This window comes from Bombus affinis, chromosome 9 (assembly GCF_024516045.1).
Source record: "Bombus affinis isolate iyBomAffi1 chromosome 9, iyBomAffi1.2, whole genome shotgun sequence".
NCBI classification, from domain to species: Eukaryota; Metazoa; Arthropoda; class Insecta; order Hymenoptera; family Apidae; genus Bombus; species Bombus affinis.
Genome location: NC_066352.1, coordinates 11434941 through 11451973, shown reverse-complemented (window position 1 = coordinate 11451973; position 17033 = coordinate 11434941). Strand labels below are relative to the sequence as shown.

The 17033-nt window shown below is 40.9% G+C and overlaps 1 protein-coding gene across 4 annotated transcripts in view; it reads left to right on the top strand.

The window, feature by feature from the left end:
• LOC126920787 (zwei Ig domain protein zig-8-like) overlaps window positions 1–13261 on the top strand; it is a 43132-nt gene extending 29871 nt beyond the window's left edge. For all 4 annotated transcript variants that reach the window (XM_050731542.1, XM_050731544.1, XM_050731545.1 and 1 more), the window contains exons 3-6: window positions 1877–2049; window positions 10271–10426; window positions 11048–11381; window positions 11969–13261. In XM_050731542.1, the coding sequence (XP_050587499.1) occupies window positions 1877–2049; window positions 10271–10426; window positions 11048–11381; window positions 11969–12108 (803 nt within the window). In that variant the 3' untranslated portion in view covers window positions 12109–13261. The remainder of the gene's footprint in view (window positions 1–1876; window positions 2050–10270; window positions 10427–11047; window positions 11382–11968) is intronic.
• Window positions 13262–17033: the final 3772 nt, after the last annotated feature.

The following is a 17033-nucleotide window of genomic DNA, read 5'->3' as shown; positions in this document are numbered from 1 at the left end:
TAGGCACCTCCATGCTTCAATATGAGATTTCTTACACGGTTTAACATCATATATTAGTCCTTTTGTGAGTTTCTAAGAAGATTTTCGCTGTAATAGATGAAAATGTCATCCCGGCGATGACTTGATACAGGGATTACGTGTTAAATATGAAAACTTTGAGGATCAATATCTTGACTTCGGTACCGTTAAGTTTCCTTAAATTTTAACTACACGTACATCGTGTCTCTTAACACGTAACTAAAATTCGATGAAATCCCTAAGAAATTCATTTTTTCGGAGGAATATCTTTCAACGGCGAAGAATATGAAAGAATGTTAGGCAAATGAGAGGAGAAACGCGTAGAGCGAAGCGACGTTAAGCGTCAGTGTTCGTTTTAACTTTGGACGCGCGTTTCTGATAGAATCACAGAAAATTACAGGATAGGACGAAGAAAATGGCGGAAATAAAAAGGTAATAAATCGTAGCGACTTCCGGGTAAATCGGAAATCTAGGCCGTACTGTCGGGAGAAAGAACGAAGCCGTCTGGTAACGAAGCTGGTAAGAAAATCGACGAGTCGGAGAGTCGGGTCGATCTATGATCGCGTGCACGCGTGCCATTTCCTTGGCCACATGCGATTTCATGCCTGTCACATGACGAGATCTCCTTTCGAGTCTTTGGTGTTTGGGAGCAGGACGATTCGTGGACTCAGGAAAACGGGTCAGGTTTAACGAACCGTCGAACGAGTCTCGAGCAAGGTAACGAGAGCTAATTGCCGACGTTTTCATCGTGTACACGAGTCAAGTACGCGAACTAAATAGAGGCTCGTTATACTTCGGGGCTAAACGGTCGCGTATGCGTTTAGGGAATTCTTATCGTATGTCGCGTGAATTTCGTATGTGTACGAACGTTATGTGGCGTTATAACGCGCACGGTAAATGTAGATTTCGATGTTCAAGAACCTTATAAACGTGGAAGATCAGTGCGACGAATATAGAAAGTGTTTGAATTAGATTCGTTTAGGCATAGAAGCCGAACTGTGTGCGAGTTATGTGAATGAAAACGCAATTAAAGAGTACGAAGAAACCGCGTGGGACAGTTAAGTGTTTTCGAAGTGAATTTCAAGGAAAACCCGGTAGATTTGTAATAGCTCTGCTGCTGCAAACGCGAAGCAATGCTTCGTAATTGTCGTGACTAAGTTATTCACTTAAGCCACTTACGCTGCACCGGGGTTATGCGTTATCGTAGCAACGGTGGCTGCATTAATCTCGAAGCGAGAGAGAATTTCGTCTCGTTTTCCTCTCTAGCTCGGTACCACGCTCGCTGACGCTATTGTACCCCTTGCCAACGAAGTAGCGTGAAAATCGTCCTTAATCTCCGATGGTATCTTCCCTTAGGCCTTTGAGCTTTTAAGCTTTTGCAACTTCGATGTTCGCATTATAGTTTTATACTGCTCGAGCTTTCCCCGAAAATGAATCTAGGTTAATAGAAATTTTTTTCCATTTCAATTACCTTGCCGGAATTTTCTCACATAAACTACACTCGAGAATAAATTCTATTGTTTCATTACCTATGCTACGACGTAGACACGATACCGGAGATAGGATTGCAGAAGAAGAATAAAATCATGAGGCGAAGTTTGCGATTAAATATCTCTAATAACGATTCGACTTGTCTCGCTCTCTCCTTTAGTTCTCTGTCTTTTTCCCGAAGGTAAAGAATTACTGCCCATAAAACTCGGAGCAATTTCCTAAGAAATGGGCTATAAGAATCGCATATAGTAACATCCACGACGATACAGCGATAATTACGAATTAAATCGTATAATTATTTTTCGATTATTTACGATGTAACGTGTGTTAAAGATTATAATCCGTAACGTGGTTGTAATTTTTCCAGGGAGCCGGGCGGAGCAGCAACAATCGTTAAGGGTCAGCAACGAATTGGTGTCATTAAACAGCTCCGAGGATAAAAGCGAAGATGTCGTCGAAGGTCCCATCAGGGAAGTTCTTGCACAAAGCGGAAGCACCGCGAATTTGCCCTGCAAAATTACCGAACCTGGCGCTGGAACCGTAAATGTCGTTACGTAATACAAGTTAGCTTGTAGACGATTGACCCAGAAAAGTATTTCCAAGATACGCGGCCCTCCTAGCGTGATGTAATTCATGCAGGGTCGAAATTAGTTTCATGCCGATACACGACACCACCAGAGGCGAGGACGCGAGTGCTCTACATCCGCGAAATATTTTCCTCGCAACAACGTGCTCGCGACTCGCTTTGCTTTCCACTCGTTGCTATTTTCGTAGCAGTATCGGTTTTTATACATTTGCCTAGAATTTTCGATGCTCGAGAATAGCACATCGAGACCAGTAGCGTTCCTTTTCACATTTATTAATAATTTTAACCTGAAAAATTTATCTACAGCTTCGAGCTTCCTATCAGCTATTTTACGATTCGATGCTTTCTTTTTCTCGTTCCTATTTTTATGCTACCTTTTATTCTATATCGGCACTTCGTTAGATACTTTCTTTCTCGCCATATTCGCGACCGTTCAATTTTCATTTGCCGCCAGAGCAGCGAGTTGAGTGATATTCATTTAATCTCCGTTTGCGAGGTGGCATACACGAAGCAATCGAGGGAAAGAGAATTCATGACTGAATAATACAACGATTCATTGAATTTTAAAAAACTGGAGGAATCGTTTTATACATATATAACGATTCTTTGAATGTTTGTAACCCTAGAAGAGGGACTGAAGGGAATGTAATTCTTTTGAGACGCACGACCCACGTAAAGTCTCAAAAGCGTTGCTAGGATCAGGAAGATGAACGCGTACAAGTGCTTGTCTTCTAAAATAAACTGTTAGGTTAGATAAAGCGAAGGGGAATAAATATCAAACATCAAGAACAAAGCAAACTTTCATGTAATGTTGTTCAATGGACTACAGAGAAAAACAGACCAGAGCCTTCTAAACTGATCTTGTTAGAACTTCCCAATCTATTTTCAAAGTTACTCTCCTTTTGTACTGTGAATTCAATTTCTGCGCAAGCTTTGCACTGTAATTGAATCACGGTTAAACGAGCGAAGAATCTTCAGTTGCATTGCTAATTGACTCGAAGAAATGTTCGCGAGTTGTTTAATCGATTTCTGTCAAACCATATTTGATTAAAAACTATTTCCGGTATATCGGCAAAATATTTTCGGTATACCGATATAAAATAAAATATCAAATTTGACACGATCGCACTTTTTACACGTTAAAATATCGGAATATTTTTTGAAACAATAGTAGCAACCGTGATAGGCGCGGAGTTACCTCTTTCTATAAAAACTGTAAATTAAATAATCGCATCTTTGCGCATACTGTATCGCGGGCCTGTGACCTAATTAATTCTATAAAGTTCGACGTGTTTTTGTATCACCCATATGCGTATAATGCAAAAAACTGCTACCTGTTTGGAGGCGTACTTTGCTTCAAACTAGTTCAATTGATACATTTGTTCACATATATAAATATCGCTGCTAGTAGAACATAATATGTGTTCCCGTTATTCGGAGTATAATACAGAAAAATTTTTCGAATTTCTATATAAAGTTTAAAATTCAAATTTTCAAACTCAATAAATCCTTTTGAATATGTGAATTACATTTTTAATACTCTTGCTTATCGTACGAACTGATTTTTTTTTTAAACGACGAATTTCTATTTAATCCTTGATGCTACTAAATCTAACTATCAGCAAGACTGTTTGTAGAAGTGGCGCGCGTCGGTTTGGGCTGGGAAGCATTATTGCCACCTTGATAACAAATAGCTCGGCCACAGCTCTCTCTAATTTTCTTTCTTCCTCCTTGAACTTTTAGACAAATTACCCGTTTCTCCTTCTCTGCCGATCCTTTCTCCCCCATTTTTTCTCTCCGCTTTAAATTTCTCCCCTTGTGGGTTACTCGTGAAATTCTTTAAATCGACGGATCTCGTTAAGTATACGGAAATCCTGAAAAGGCATTCGTTGCTTTTTATTCGGTATTTTTCTGAATGGCTTTTCGTAATTTTCGGTCGAAGCACAGTCTCTTCCAACAATAATTTGCCTCTCACGTATCGATTCGCTGTAAATTCGCCTTCCTTCGGTTTGGTTCACGATCATGACGAAGGTACGCCTTGAATTCTGTGCGTCGAACGTGATAACGCGGTCCTTCCAATTGATTCTCACATTTTAAATCTCATATTTTCTCCTAGCAGCTCGAGTCGACCTTTTCTCCTTATTTCCTTGTTCGTTTCTTTTTCACGTATCTCGTGCTTCCTTCCTTTTCCGATCGCATTTCTCTTGCCTTCTCTCGAACATCGGTAGCCACGGTGCAGGAATATTTCAGAATATTTTACGAGATTCCACCGTTAAACCGATACCGTAGCAGGTGCTCCGTTCAAGTTCTCAGAGGAAAAAAAGCGAAGGAGGAAAGGAATGACAGAAAATCTAGGTTGTGTACACGAAGCATTGAGAAGCGGGAAAGTCTCCCTCGATACTCGTGGCGACGAAAGCCAGATGTCGAAATCGAATTCCATTCGACGTCGCGGCAACGAACGATTTTCTCATAGAACAGATCAGGTGGAGCGGATTTTCGAGGAATCTTTATATGCAAGATACATACACGTACATGCATATTCAAGGAAACACTTGGTAAACTTTCATAGAGAGAAAGAGAGAAATAGAGGGAGAGACATTTTTATCAAATGAATAACTAATCCCTTGGTCACGTATTTTACAAGTTTTAAGTGTTTACTCACTAAGAAAAATTCCACGACGTGCTATTCTATGCTATTTCCACGCACAAGTTGTATTTTGTTCGTGGCACGTTTCAGAATAATAATTGTCCATTAGAATACAAAACCATCCAATGCTTTTTCCTTCGTTTCATTGCTGCAATTTATCCTTGCATTTCTGCTATCCCACGAGCAAGATTTATTTTACTTGTAGCAACTTTAAGAATGATAATTATCAGCTGAAGTACAATGCTTTATGCTACTTCAAACCTAACGTTTCGCTATATACCGACACGTTCTACTGTGCGAGCAGCATTTACGCTTCTATTCCTCGCATGATCTACTCGACCAGTTCAGACTTATCATTTTAATCTGTCGATTCTGCGATCGGATAAATAAATTAGGATGCATAGAGAAAGTTGGAAGCGTGTTTCAGGGAACGTGTTATTCACGCGTACTTTAAAAATTGGAAGAGTCCTAATCCACTTACAGGAAAAATGTTGCGTATCGTTGGTTTCCGTATTGGGAACAGTCTTGCATAACTTGGTGCTTGATAAATTAAGGTAGAACGTCAGGAAGACGATAATACTTCTAACCGTGTGACTAACTTAAACCTAACTTTTCCGTATCACCGATTCATTTGCAAAAGTTTGTTTATGAAATTTCATCTTAGTTCGGCGCAGGACATGTTTATTGAGCTATCTAAACATTATAGAAGTATATTAAAGCGCTACTTTACTTTCTATAATGTCATATTCTCTCGATGAACGAGTCGTATCTTTGGCTTGCTTATCGTGCATTACGAATGCGAAGTACTCTTATCATGAAAAATAAGAAGACAGCTGGTAAACCTACGGGCACTTATGTAAAGTACTCTGTCCACGGACAGAAAGCAAATAACACTGTTGGGAGGATCTTATATCGACGAAGAACATGAATAAAAGATAATTCATCTACGTGGTATGTACGAGAGGGAGAAACAGGCCTTGTTGCTTTAAAAGCCTAGTCGTTCGATCGAGGGTACGAGGAAGACTGAAAGAAGCGAGGAGCGACAGTGGCAAGAAAGAGTGCTTCCGTTAAGGGATATCAATTTTGGAAATATCTTTCGACCAACTTTTCCTCTTTCGAGTGTGTACCTCTACAACAATGAGGAAAACACCACTCGTGGAAATTGAAAACAACTTGTCACGATAGGTGGGCAACGCGAAGCAGGTATATTCAAAGAAAGGAAAGAAAGAGTTGGATTGTCTGTGAAATATAATTTCCAAAGTCTATTTGCGTCGTCGGTGAGCGGCGGACTACGAACTGGGTCCTGATACGTGTTGTTTCAAGGATGAACTTTGCGTGATCGAAAAATAGAAAGAATAACAAAATCGACGATCTTCCTCGAAGATATCGATAGTATTACTCCGTTTGCGAATGCGTACTTCTCTCGAATATCGTTCTATTCGAATCTTTGTTGTCTAATTGCTTAACAAGTTATTTAATCGCCATTGATATCGAACTGCTTTATTGGGTAATTTTATTAACTAGACAAATGGGTGTTCCATTCATATAGTTGACGAACACAACATCTCGAGGCTACGGATAGGAATTAATTTGCTTGATCGCGGGAAATCCATGGGCGGATTTCCGAAGGGAATTTCCAGGAACAGGCACCTTAAGTGGGTTCCGGTCAAAGTAACGTTGATTAATGTTGTTCCAGCGAACTACTATTCGCGTTTGAGAGAACGCTGAAACTCTATGCTCCGTGCTTATCCAATTCGTTATCCAGTAAACTTTGAGGAAGTCTTTTTCCGAATTAGTTTGGAACTGCTTTGCTTTCATAACAACGGTTTAAAGTACATCAAATTATTGTACCATGAATCCCGTTTATTAAATCGGCCAAACTTTTCGTTTCCCTTCAAACGTTACGGCAGATGGAAATTTCCTTCCTTTCTCAAAGAAAATTAGAATTCTGTTTAACATACGCACATCCCAGATCCCAGATACAGTATTTATGTCTATTACATTCGACAGTGTGGAGGCACTATCGGGTGTGTTTGATCAAGGTATTGTTATCGGTCCACGTGAGAATAAAAATTGATTCATCCAGGCAGTATTCAATAACACCCATGCTATTCTTGTTTGCTTTACGGTATCCACGGAAAAATCAACGGGTACCGAGAAATATGCGTGTTGCAATAAATTTCTAGGAACTAACAGGATGAACAGCAAAATGAATAATATCGAAAATTGATGCATCAGAGACGATTCAATCGACCGGCGAGTAAAAAATGCCAGTTTTTACGTGTTTTATGCAAAAACAACTTTTACTGTCCCATAAATCTGTCGTTACTTATTCAGTGTACAGTTAAAGTCGTCGATTTACGGTAAAACCGCGAAACGAGGGGTCGACACGATGTCAATGGAGGTAAATCACGCGTTAAGTGCTGAACCATGTGCAGTAAAGATCATAACTGTCACCTGTCGTTACAACACCTTCGCATTTTACGTTGTCAGTGTATTCCAGACTTTGTCATCGTTATATAGAAGGAGGGAACACAATGCAACGAGTACCGTAGAATACCGGTATTATCTTGTACACCGCTTCCTACCTCCTCCCTCTCAAATTAAACTATTAAACGTGGGAAACGATTATGCCGAGGATATTAAGAAGTACGAACAAAGATGCAAACTAGCGAACCTTTCAAAAGGAGAAAACCCAAAGGAACAAAGTAATCGAGCGCGGAGCTTTCGGAGATACGTAAACGTTTTATTCTCGACAAATATTTCCTTCCCGATTACCATCCCACAAAGACTGCTTTATGCAATCACTCTTCGTCAAGTACTTATTAGGCCAATTGTACCAAACTTTAAGAAGAAAGCGCTTTGGAAACTGAAACTTTCGGTACTTTAGACAATTACGATTGTCTCTTTTTTCGGCGTAGCTTGCTTGCTCCTTGCCATTTCTATGAAAGCGTTTCCCTTCTATCGAAGAATATTTCGGCTCATTACTGAAACCACGGTAATCGCACGATTAGCCTACGTTCCCCATCGCTGGAACACGTAGTTGACATCGAGCTGATATTTGATTTCTCAATAGCAGGCGAGGAAAGTTGGCTCGTCGAGGGAATACTTTTGAAATCGCTTCTCTGATAACCAGAACGAGCTTTTAACGTTGATCTCGGTGAATCACGTAGCATACACAGGGTTGCGATAGTAATTATGCCAGCGTAATTGGAACCGTTTTATTTTACGCCTGGTTCGTAAATCACATTAAAGCATTAGAGGCTTTATCCATCGCGAATCTATTGAATTTAAAATTGAAAATATAATCAACGACGCGCGTAATTCTACGAAAAGATATTAATGGATTTGTCATGCGTATAATGTTTTATCATATCCACTCTAGGTTGATATAAAAATAAATGATTTATGCTTTAAGATCATGTATAATAAGCAAGTCTATATAATTCAGCTGGGACGTAATTTCGGTGACGTTTTCGCCAAGTGTAATGGTTCCCCGAACGAGCTTTTGCCTCAGAGATCTGGTTTGTTAAGATTTTGTCAGGATACGAAACGAGACCACAACGTTATCCACTGATCGTAGAAAGGACATCCTTCAAGGTTCACGGCAATTCCCATTTGGGAGATTAAGAATAGGGTATAAGGCTGCTGCTGTGGATAGTCGTTTTCAATTAAGCTTTTGCCAGTATTGGTGGGACTCTACTTGAAAAGCTCCATGGGTTCGTGGATCTATATCTGAGCACGTACCCTTCTTTCTTGCCTACGCCTGCTTTAATAGCTTCCCTCGGGAATTCTCGAAACATCCGTTATCCAATTCGCATCTGCGAAGAGCGATGGTTGAAACAATGTCAAAGGAAATTAAGAGTCGTGTAATGAAGTCGTCGTTCGAACGTAATGTACAATTTGCATTTTGTCGAGGAGAATAATCAATTTTAATGGTACGGTCGATCTCGTCGAGCGTTATATTACGTTCACTGAATTAGACCAGTTAACCGGAATAATCGTAATTAATTCGGTACAAAAGGGTGTGTGCGGTTAATTATGGTTAAACAAAATTACGAATTCATATCACGTTAGGTGCAGATGTGGCGGACAGAAGTAAGTCCTCTTTCAGTGGAATCCAGGATTACGGGGAACATCCTGGATTAGGGGCAGTCGATGGTTTCAGTAATGTCATATCCCCGAGAATTGGTTTCCTACGGATGTATTTGATGGAGTCGTGGTGGTAATCACCTACGCGTCGACTAAGCATTAGAACGGGTTATTGGAAGGTCCATTCAACCAAGATTGAATCGATCGATAGCGATTGTCTTTCGATCGAATCGTTAATTATATAATTTCTACGAATGTTCTCAAACGACCAACTCTTATTCTTTCATCGTTATTTTTACAATGTATTTATTTATCATTTTGAAATAGTTAATTATTTTCTTGGAAGATGTGTTCCAGCGAGTGATACGCATCATTTAGATTGTAAATTTACAATGCGACCGGGTGAAACACTTACAACATGAGCAGAAATGAAAATTATGCGTCGTATCTTTAATGAGATTAACGAATGCAGCTGACGCGTGTACGCGTGTTACCAAAGTGCGACTCGTTTAGAAATGCATCGCGAGTTTGCAAACGTTCGTACGATATTTTTTCATATTTACAGTTGAGCTACATCCGCTTCAGAGGAAGCTCGTTACTAACTACCACATTATGAGGAGTAGCATACATTTCTACCTGTAGACGAGCTTTTGGCAGATTAGTACAAACCATTTCCAACTCTCAGGTTTGTCCAATCTGTTTGAAAGTCAATTTCCTCGTTTCTCATTTTTCCACTCACCTTGTGCCCACGTAACAAGTAATTTGAAAGCCGGCAATCTGTTTTCCCCGAAGCAATTTTCAAGTTCTTGTTCGGTCGTACAAAGCACGGGACAGGCGGGAGTAATGGGAATTGATACGCGATCGATCGCAATGATAAATTTTGACAAATTATCATGAACGAAAAGGGACAATTTTTGGAAGCAGGGAGAACAGAGAGGCAGCGAAGCGGCGTGGCGCGGCGTGACAGTTATCGAACAAATTGAGTAAGTTTCGTGGTCAACACGGTCAAGAATGAAAATTACCCTGAAATTAGGGTACACTAATGGCCATCGTAATTGATATTGGACGCAAGCGTGGCTTACTCTCCCTCTCTCATTGCCTGATATGATACACGCTGTTTCCTATACATTGTTACCGTAAATGACCTAAATGCTTTTAACGCCTATCCTACTACCACCACTTGTTTTCATCCCTGAATTATTTTGAGCTTCCTCCATGATGGAAATCCTTCGTATGTATTATCCGATTAACATACATGTATTGATATATTTATTGATACAAACGACGTTCTTTCTTTATTTTATATTTATTTAAATCAACCTACAAAATGGGTCAGTCGCCTGTAACAAACATGGGCTTAATAAACAAAGCTTGCGATAAATAAAATTAAATAAATATCGAACGCGCATATACTTCATGACAATTTTTCATTGCAGATTACATGGATGAAGCGTAAAAACAGACGGTTGTTAACTGTTGGCACGAGTACCCACTCAGTCGACAAACGATTTGTCGTGATGCATTCGAGTACTGATTGGTTACTTCAAATACGAGCAGTTACTCTCCAGGACGAGGGTATATACGAATGTCAGGTATACTTGGCGATGTATCTATGTGTAATAAAAGGCACGTTTCTTCTTCAGTACGATAGTGCTTCACTCTGTTGCGACGTTGCAACATGCATATCATCTATTTCAACATAAAACGGGCGTCATATTTTAAATTTACGGCAACGCATTACAGTAACTCTCCTGGAACGTCTCTTTCCGTGTACGTAACAGGACAAAACAAAACGAAAGGATATTTCAATGATAAAAGACACGTAACAATTTTAGTTCGTCCGCGCTATGGTCGTTTAGTTGCGTTACCAGACGAAATTAGAGCTTTTTCTAAACGTCATACGTTAAATACCATCCGAAAAGTCAGTGTAAGGTCAGTTAAGGTTATCGTAGCCTTTAATCCGAAGCTCGGTTTACAGCGTTAAATGTTAGCCGCAAATTGTCGCGAGAGTGAAACACACCTTGATATTTTATTTATGAATCCATGAAATATTCGAAAGATTCTTTCGCAAAGTTTCCTAGGAATAGTACATTTTGCCAGAACGTTTATCGAAGATCGTTCCTAAAACGATGTAGAAATTTCCACTTGACAGATAAGAGGCGATAATCGAACTCGATTTATCCACGAAGCGACTATTGGCGTTGAAATTTCAGGTTACGTCGCATCCAGTGCAACGGAATTTCGTGCTCCTGAAGGTCACAGAAGCGTACTCGATCATACCAGGGGCGCCTGATTTACACGTGAAGCAAGGTTCCAGTCTTCGGTTGGAGTGTCAACTGAAGGCAGCTGCGGAATCGCCCCTCTACGTCTTCTGGTATCGTCAGGGACATATGATCAACTACGACGAGGAGCTAGGCGTGAAAGTTGAACTGACCAAGAACGGATCGATTCTAATGGTCAATAAGACGAAACCGTCGCACGGCGGTAATTATACGTGTTCACCGAGCAATGCTAAATCGGCTTACGTGATGGTTCACGTGATCGAAGGTGAGCAAATTAAGTTTACCAAACGTAAGGCCGATCCGTATTCAGTTTGTCTCGAAAAATCATTTAGCGAGAAATAATCAGGATCGAGATTTCGTTCGAGGCAAAGGTAGAAGCTTAACTAACGTCGGACCAGATTCGTGGCATACAGGATAAAGCGAAACGTTTCGTCTTACGATCGAGTATCGATATTTCAAAAGTTCTATAGAAATCCAGATAGGAGCAAAATTTGACAAAGCCTTAAGCATCTCTTAGACGCGCGCCAGTGTTCCGGAGATCGTTGCGCGCGTGATCAGACTACGAAGGCGAACTTTGCACAAGGGACTAAGAAGTCAGAAAAAGAGACGAGGTTCGTCTCGTCTGGGGCTTTAGCTTTCAGTGTCCAACCGGTCGAGCTCGTTTAAAACGTCGTAGTCACCCTCAGGGGTATTTTACCGCTCCTCCACGAAAGTGTCCTTTCTCCTTCTCCCTCTATGAGATTGGGGTGGTCTTGTCTGGCGACGCGCTTTCTCTCATTCTAGCTCGGCCATTTTCGCGAGGAAAGGTTTCTTTTTGCAGCTATCGAGTCAGAGTTTCTAATCTCGTTTCAGAGGAAGAGAAACCGGCGGCAATGCACGGAGGAGACAGAAGGAACCTTAGTCCAGCAATTTTAGCGAGTAACTTTCTGGTGTCCCTCTTGGCGGCCGTCAGCTGGAGGATACCGAGTTTCACCAGCCTTTACCCGACATGAATCACCGGTGAACTTATGGGAACGACTGGTGTTAGTCGTGGCCGCGCTACCGCAACTCGGTTCATCTCTCCTATCGCAAGGACGACTCTGACCATCGGTCGACCATTCGGGATTCGTCTTTTCAACTGTAACTCCAATCAGCCCCGCAAGAACGATATCCTTGCATTGGTGTTAAAACCGGAATATCGTCGAGTGTATCGATTCACGTATGAATATACGGACCCGCCGCCACTTTCGGACCGACCCTTTTACCTGTAGCGCGATTCTTTTCAGAGATTCGTGCTCCCTCATCGAGGGGAACCGCGTCCGATCGTAAGAGCAGCAGAACTGTACCCACCGACAAATCCTTTTGTTTTATTCCCTTCTGTCTTTTGACCCTCTTGTCCCTCGTCCCCTGTGTTCCGTCTCCTTCCACCCCGTTCCTTTATTATGTACCAAGCAATTTCTTTGTCTGGAAAAACGTGTGCGTGGTCGGAGTAACGATTATTCTGCTGGTTTTAGAATCGATATAGAAAGTATGTGGTGCAAGATGTGTCTCATTTTTAACGTTGGGAAATAGAACGACACGCGACGAAAGGTTCCTCTTTTATTCTCTTTTCTGTTGCGAGACGGTAGGAACCTGTCGATTCGAGCATGATCTTTTACTTACTAGTATCCGTCATTGTGCGCGATGAGTGAACCGTTTTCTTCGTACGTGCATTATATATACATATGTAAATGTACACATACATAAAGAAACGCGAATACATACACATTCCTTATACACGCGGGGTACATACACATACATACGCATACCTATACGTATACACATACGTAGTATGTAAGCGACACCGTGGACTCGAGATGAACAAGCGCCTTTACGTTTCGTGACGTCGAAATCGTTCTTCTTCCACTCCTTCTTCGAATCTTGGATAGCATGTGTGTGTGTTAGAGATTTATTGAGACGGAATGCGAGGAAAGTGAAAGCCTCCGTTGAATCCGAGGAGAATCAAGAGTACAGTGGATCGATCAGGCTGCGGATAAACTCGTTATCGGAAATTCGTGACAGACATTCACGCGATTCCGCGCGTTGCCGCGTGTTCATGTCGGGATAAATGGAATCAATGTAAATATAACGCTCTAATCATACATTCAATAAAACATTAATCGTAAAGCTGCGATCGATAATTTACTCACGAGTCCTTTGTGTTTCGTTGGATCGAGGCACGATGCGATGCGACGCCGTAAGAAACTTTGTCGAGGCAACTTTGCCATTTGTTTTCGTTGTTCGATAGGTAAACGATGAGGCAGGAAATTGAAGGTAAAGTAGCACGATCACCGTGAAATAAACGACGCGAAGGAAAAGTTATTTCACGAAACTCCGAAGGAAAGTTGTGGAATAGCTCCGAAGGAAATGTGTGTGAATAGCTCCGGCCGATAAATGTGCACGTTCGCCTCGCGTTATCTATCTCTCGAAGTCTTCGAACTTTACGCGAGCTTTAACACGCCAGTGGCAAACGTTATTACGAGAGCCTTCGTTATCTTAGCTTGGAATCCTGTTAAAACGGATTAATTCAACCGCAAATTCGGTTGGAGAAATATCGAAATCCGCTAGGGGCTGGATAACGACGACCACTAACATTACTGTAGCCGCGAAACGAGCTTCTAAGAGCGCGGTTCTAGACACGATTAATCGATAAGACTATCGAACGTGTGAAACCTTTCACGTTTACTCACAGGGACGCCGATTCCCCTTGTTATCGACGCGCACGAACTTTCCCACCATTCGATATCGCGACAATTTTTAAAAGATCATCCGATGCCGATGAAGACGACGATGATTCGCGCCATGGTGGAAGATATCGCATGCAATTAACACGATAGCAAGTTGATTTAGGTTGTAAGCGTTAACCCATATAACGCGGCCTGATACCTAGTCTGTGCCACGTCACGGGAGGGTACCGCGTATCGTTTTTTCCCCCCCGTTCGACTTCGATCCCGCCACCCCCGTCCTTTAACCTCGTTTTGTTTGACCCGGCGCGGCGCGGCCCTGCTTTCTTCTCTTATTTTCTATCTGGCCGCACAGAACTTTCGCGATAAAAGCACCGAAACTCTTTTAACGGGTGCTAAATTGAAACACTACTGCAATAAAGGGATACGGCGCAGTGACTTCTACAAAGAGCATTCTTCCTTCGCTTGTCCAGTTCGAACCTTCATACGTCTTTACTTCCGAACCGAAGAACGAGAAGAAAACCCTTCTTTCAAAACAGGAGGAACAAAAATCACGAGAGAACAAACGACGGATTGCTGTATCGATGAAATCGTTTCCAACCGTGTCGATGCGAATGAACATATCGATCTTTGTAATAAACATACGCTACTGCCGATAAATAACAAGAGAATGAATGTGTCGATACAGTGACAACGCTGCGGTCCGGCAATTTGGTATGTAATTCGTTTCAGCGTAATAAATGGATGGCGTTAATTATGCTTGTATAATATTCAAACGTTTAGCGTGTCCTTTTTAATAGTTTCTATTTAACGTATTTCTCTAGTTTTCTATTTTTCTGTCTATCTGGATGGATTTTTTCTTTTCCTTTTTTTTTACTGGAAAACCGAATTTCAATTTTCACCTTTCTTCTTCGTTATTTTTACCACGATTCGGTTACGAGAATTTTAGTAAAAATTGTAGCGCGATATCGTTGTTTCGCGCAATGCAATTTTACAGAATTTTCAACGTAATAAGGATGGCAACGAGAACAGCGGATGTAGTGCGGTGATTCGTTGCTATTGAATATCTCGAATACGAATGAAATTCGGAGACCCTGATCCACGATAAGACTCGTTGCATTGAATCGGCGGTAAGCTGTTTCTAGATATGCTATGCATAGAAGAAGCACAAGCGCAAGCGCAACGAGGACGAGAAGAAATAAAAGAGACGATGGAATGTCCCGGTTGTGGAGCCTCGGCTTTACCCAACTTTCTTTGCAGATAACACGAAAGAAACTGGGAGAGAGGCGTACTGAGACAGAAAATGAGAGAATGCTCGAAGAGTAGGAGAGAACAGAGTTAGAGGTGTTTGAGAAAGTTTGCAATTCCTTCAAACAAGAAGCGCAAGAGTGCTCCCATCTCAGCAAGCATGCACAGGTAATAGGGTAATTCCAAGAATACAGTGCTCTTCTATTCTTCGAGTATTCGTTGTGGACTAAAAATGACACATCATAACGTAATCTGTTTGTCTCCATTTTGACTATTGCGTCGCGTTAACCCTACAGCAACAATAACCCTAAAAAATTCCGCCTAATTAAAACGTTTATCCTTTGTCTAATTACTCTGAAGCGCGGTATATCGAACATGTATATTCATATCCCGCAGACGATAGTTTTACGAGAACTTTTATCATTATCTGCGATTAGTCATAGATGTTAGTTTCATTTAATGGAAAATATTCATCGACGAAGTGTCGATAGATTTTACTGTAAACCTCGAGAAATAGAACGGTCTTGTGCATATACTTAGGCACACGTTTCTGCAAGTATAAACATCGCTATGCACGTAACTGGTGAACGAAACAAAGTCGATCTTGGTAAAACAGTTTCGTGTTGCTGACGATCTAACCCTGCCGCCTCTACTAACACGGATGCTAGCTTGAAATAGCGATAAAATCACTAAGCAAGTTGCGTGACAATATGCAAGAGTTCGAGAAAAATGTAGTTCATTTGCGTTCAAATGTGTGCGTCGATGTTAAAAAGTGACCAAGACCGAGATTAAAATTACGTTCGAGGTACTTCATCGCGCGGAAAAGAGAGAAAGTGCTGGTGATATTTTTCTCTTTTCATAATTATGATTCTGTTATATAGCTTCGTTTTTTACGTTTTATTTGTTACTTTGTACTTCTTACAATTTATTCCCTTCGCTATATCGTTAAACTTTGCACGCTGCGCCATGCAAAAAGCGTTTCCGGAGAGAAACGTGCAAATAATAAATTACGCGCGTGTTCGCGTTTCTCGGTATAATTACATTATTTACAAAGTTACACGTCAAGCAACAACGACAAAAGTTCATGTCGATAGTTTATGTTGAATACACTGGCGTCGCAGGAATTAAGCAATTTGTATAATCGTTCCGAAACAAAGTAATTTCAATTAGAATTTATTTCACTGGGTGAGAAGAAACGACAAGATAACAAGTTAGTAACAGAGAACACGATTTTAACAATGGGAACGGTCCAATGTACGTATTGCGTAATTGTATTTGACTGGCATAATAATCGAATGTGTTCCAATATACGATAATACCTTCGGAAATAATGTTTCGCGTTCTAAACCCGTGCACAATCGAAGAACATTTCAATCAATAAAATAAGGGAATTCGCAAGCGATTTCATTTTCGGACCAGATAGATAAGAATAGTATTGGAATTTTGAAAATTTTGCTTGCATTCAACGAAATTGGAAAGCAGCGAAAATTATCAGGAAGTAATACACGGGCGCTATACGGAGTATTTTGCGACGATTCCATTTTCATTTCTCGAAGCGATAGCAGGTTTTAAAGTAAAGACCTTAGTTAGTAAAAATATATAATAACTATTGCAAGAATGAAATGAACATCGCGACATGTACATTCAAATATTAGTTCTACAATTTTGTATGAAGTTATACGAATACTCGTACAACGACGCTTTAAAATGGCAGATCCATTAACAGCTGTTGTTCTTTTATGCAGCGTACTTGATCCGACCAGTAACATTCCGGTACCAGTATGAGTAGATTCGGTGTGTAAGTATGAAAGCCTCGTGGGAAAGTTCATGAAAGTGTTTGGGATGGATGTTGTACGGTGTTTTACATGACTGTAGTATGGAACTGATGGTGCTTTCGCAGATTGGTTTGTAAATAGAACAGAATTCGTCGCTTCTGTCGCGATGTTCGTACTTTATTACGGCCCCAG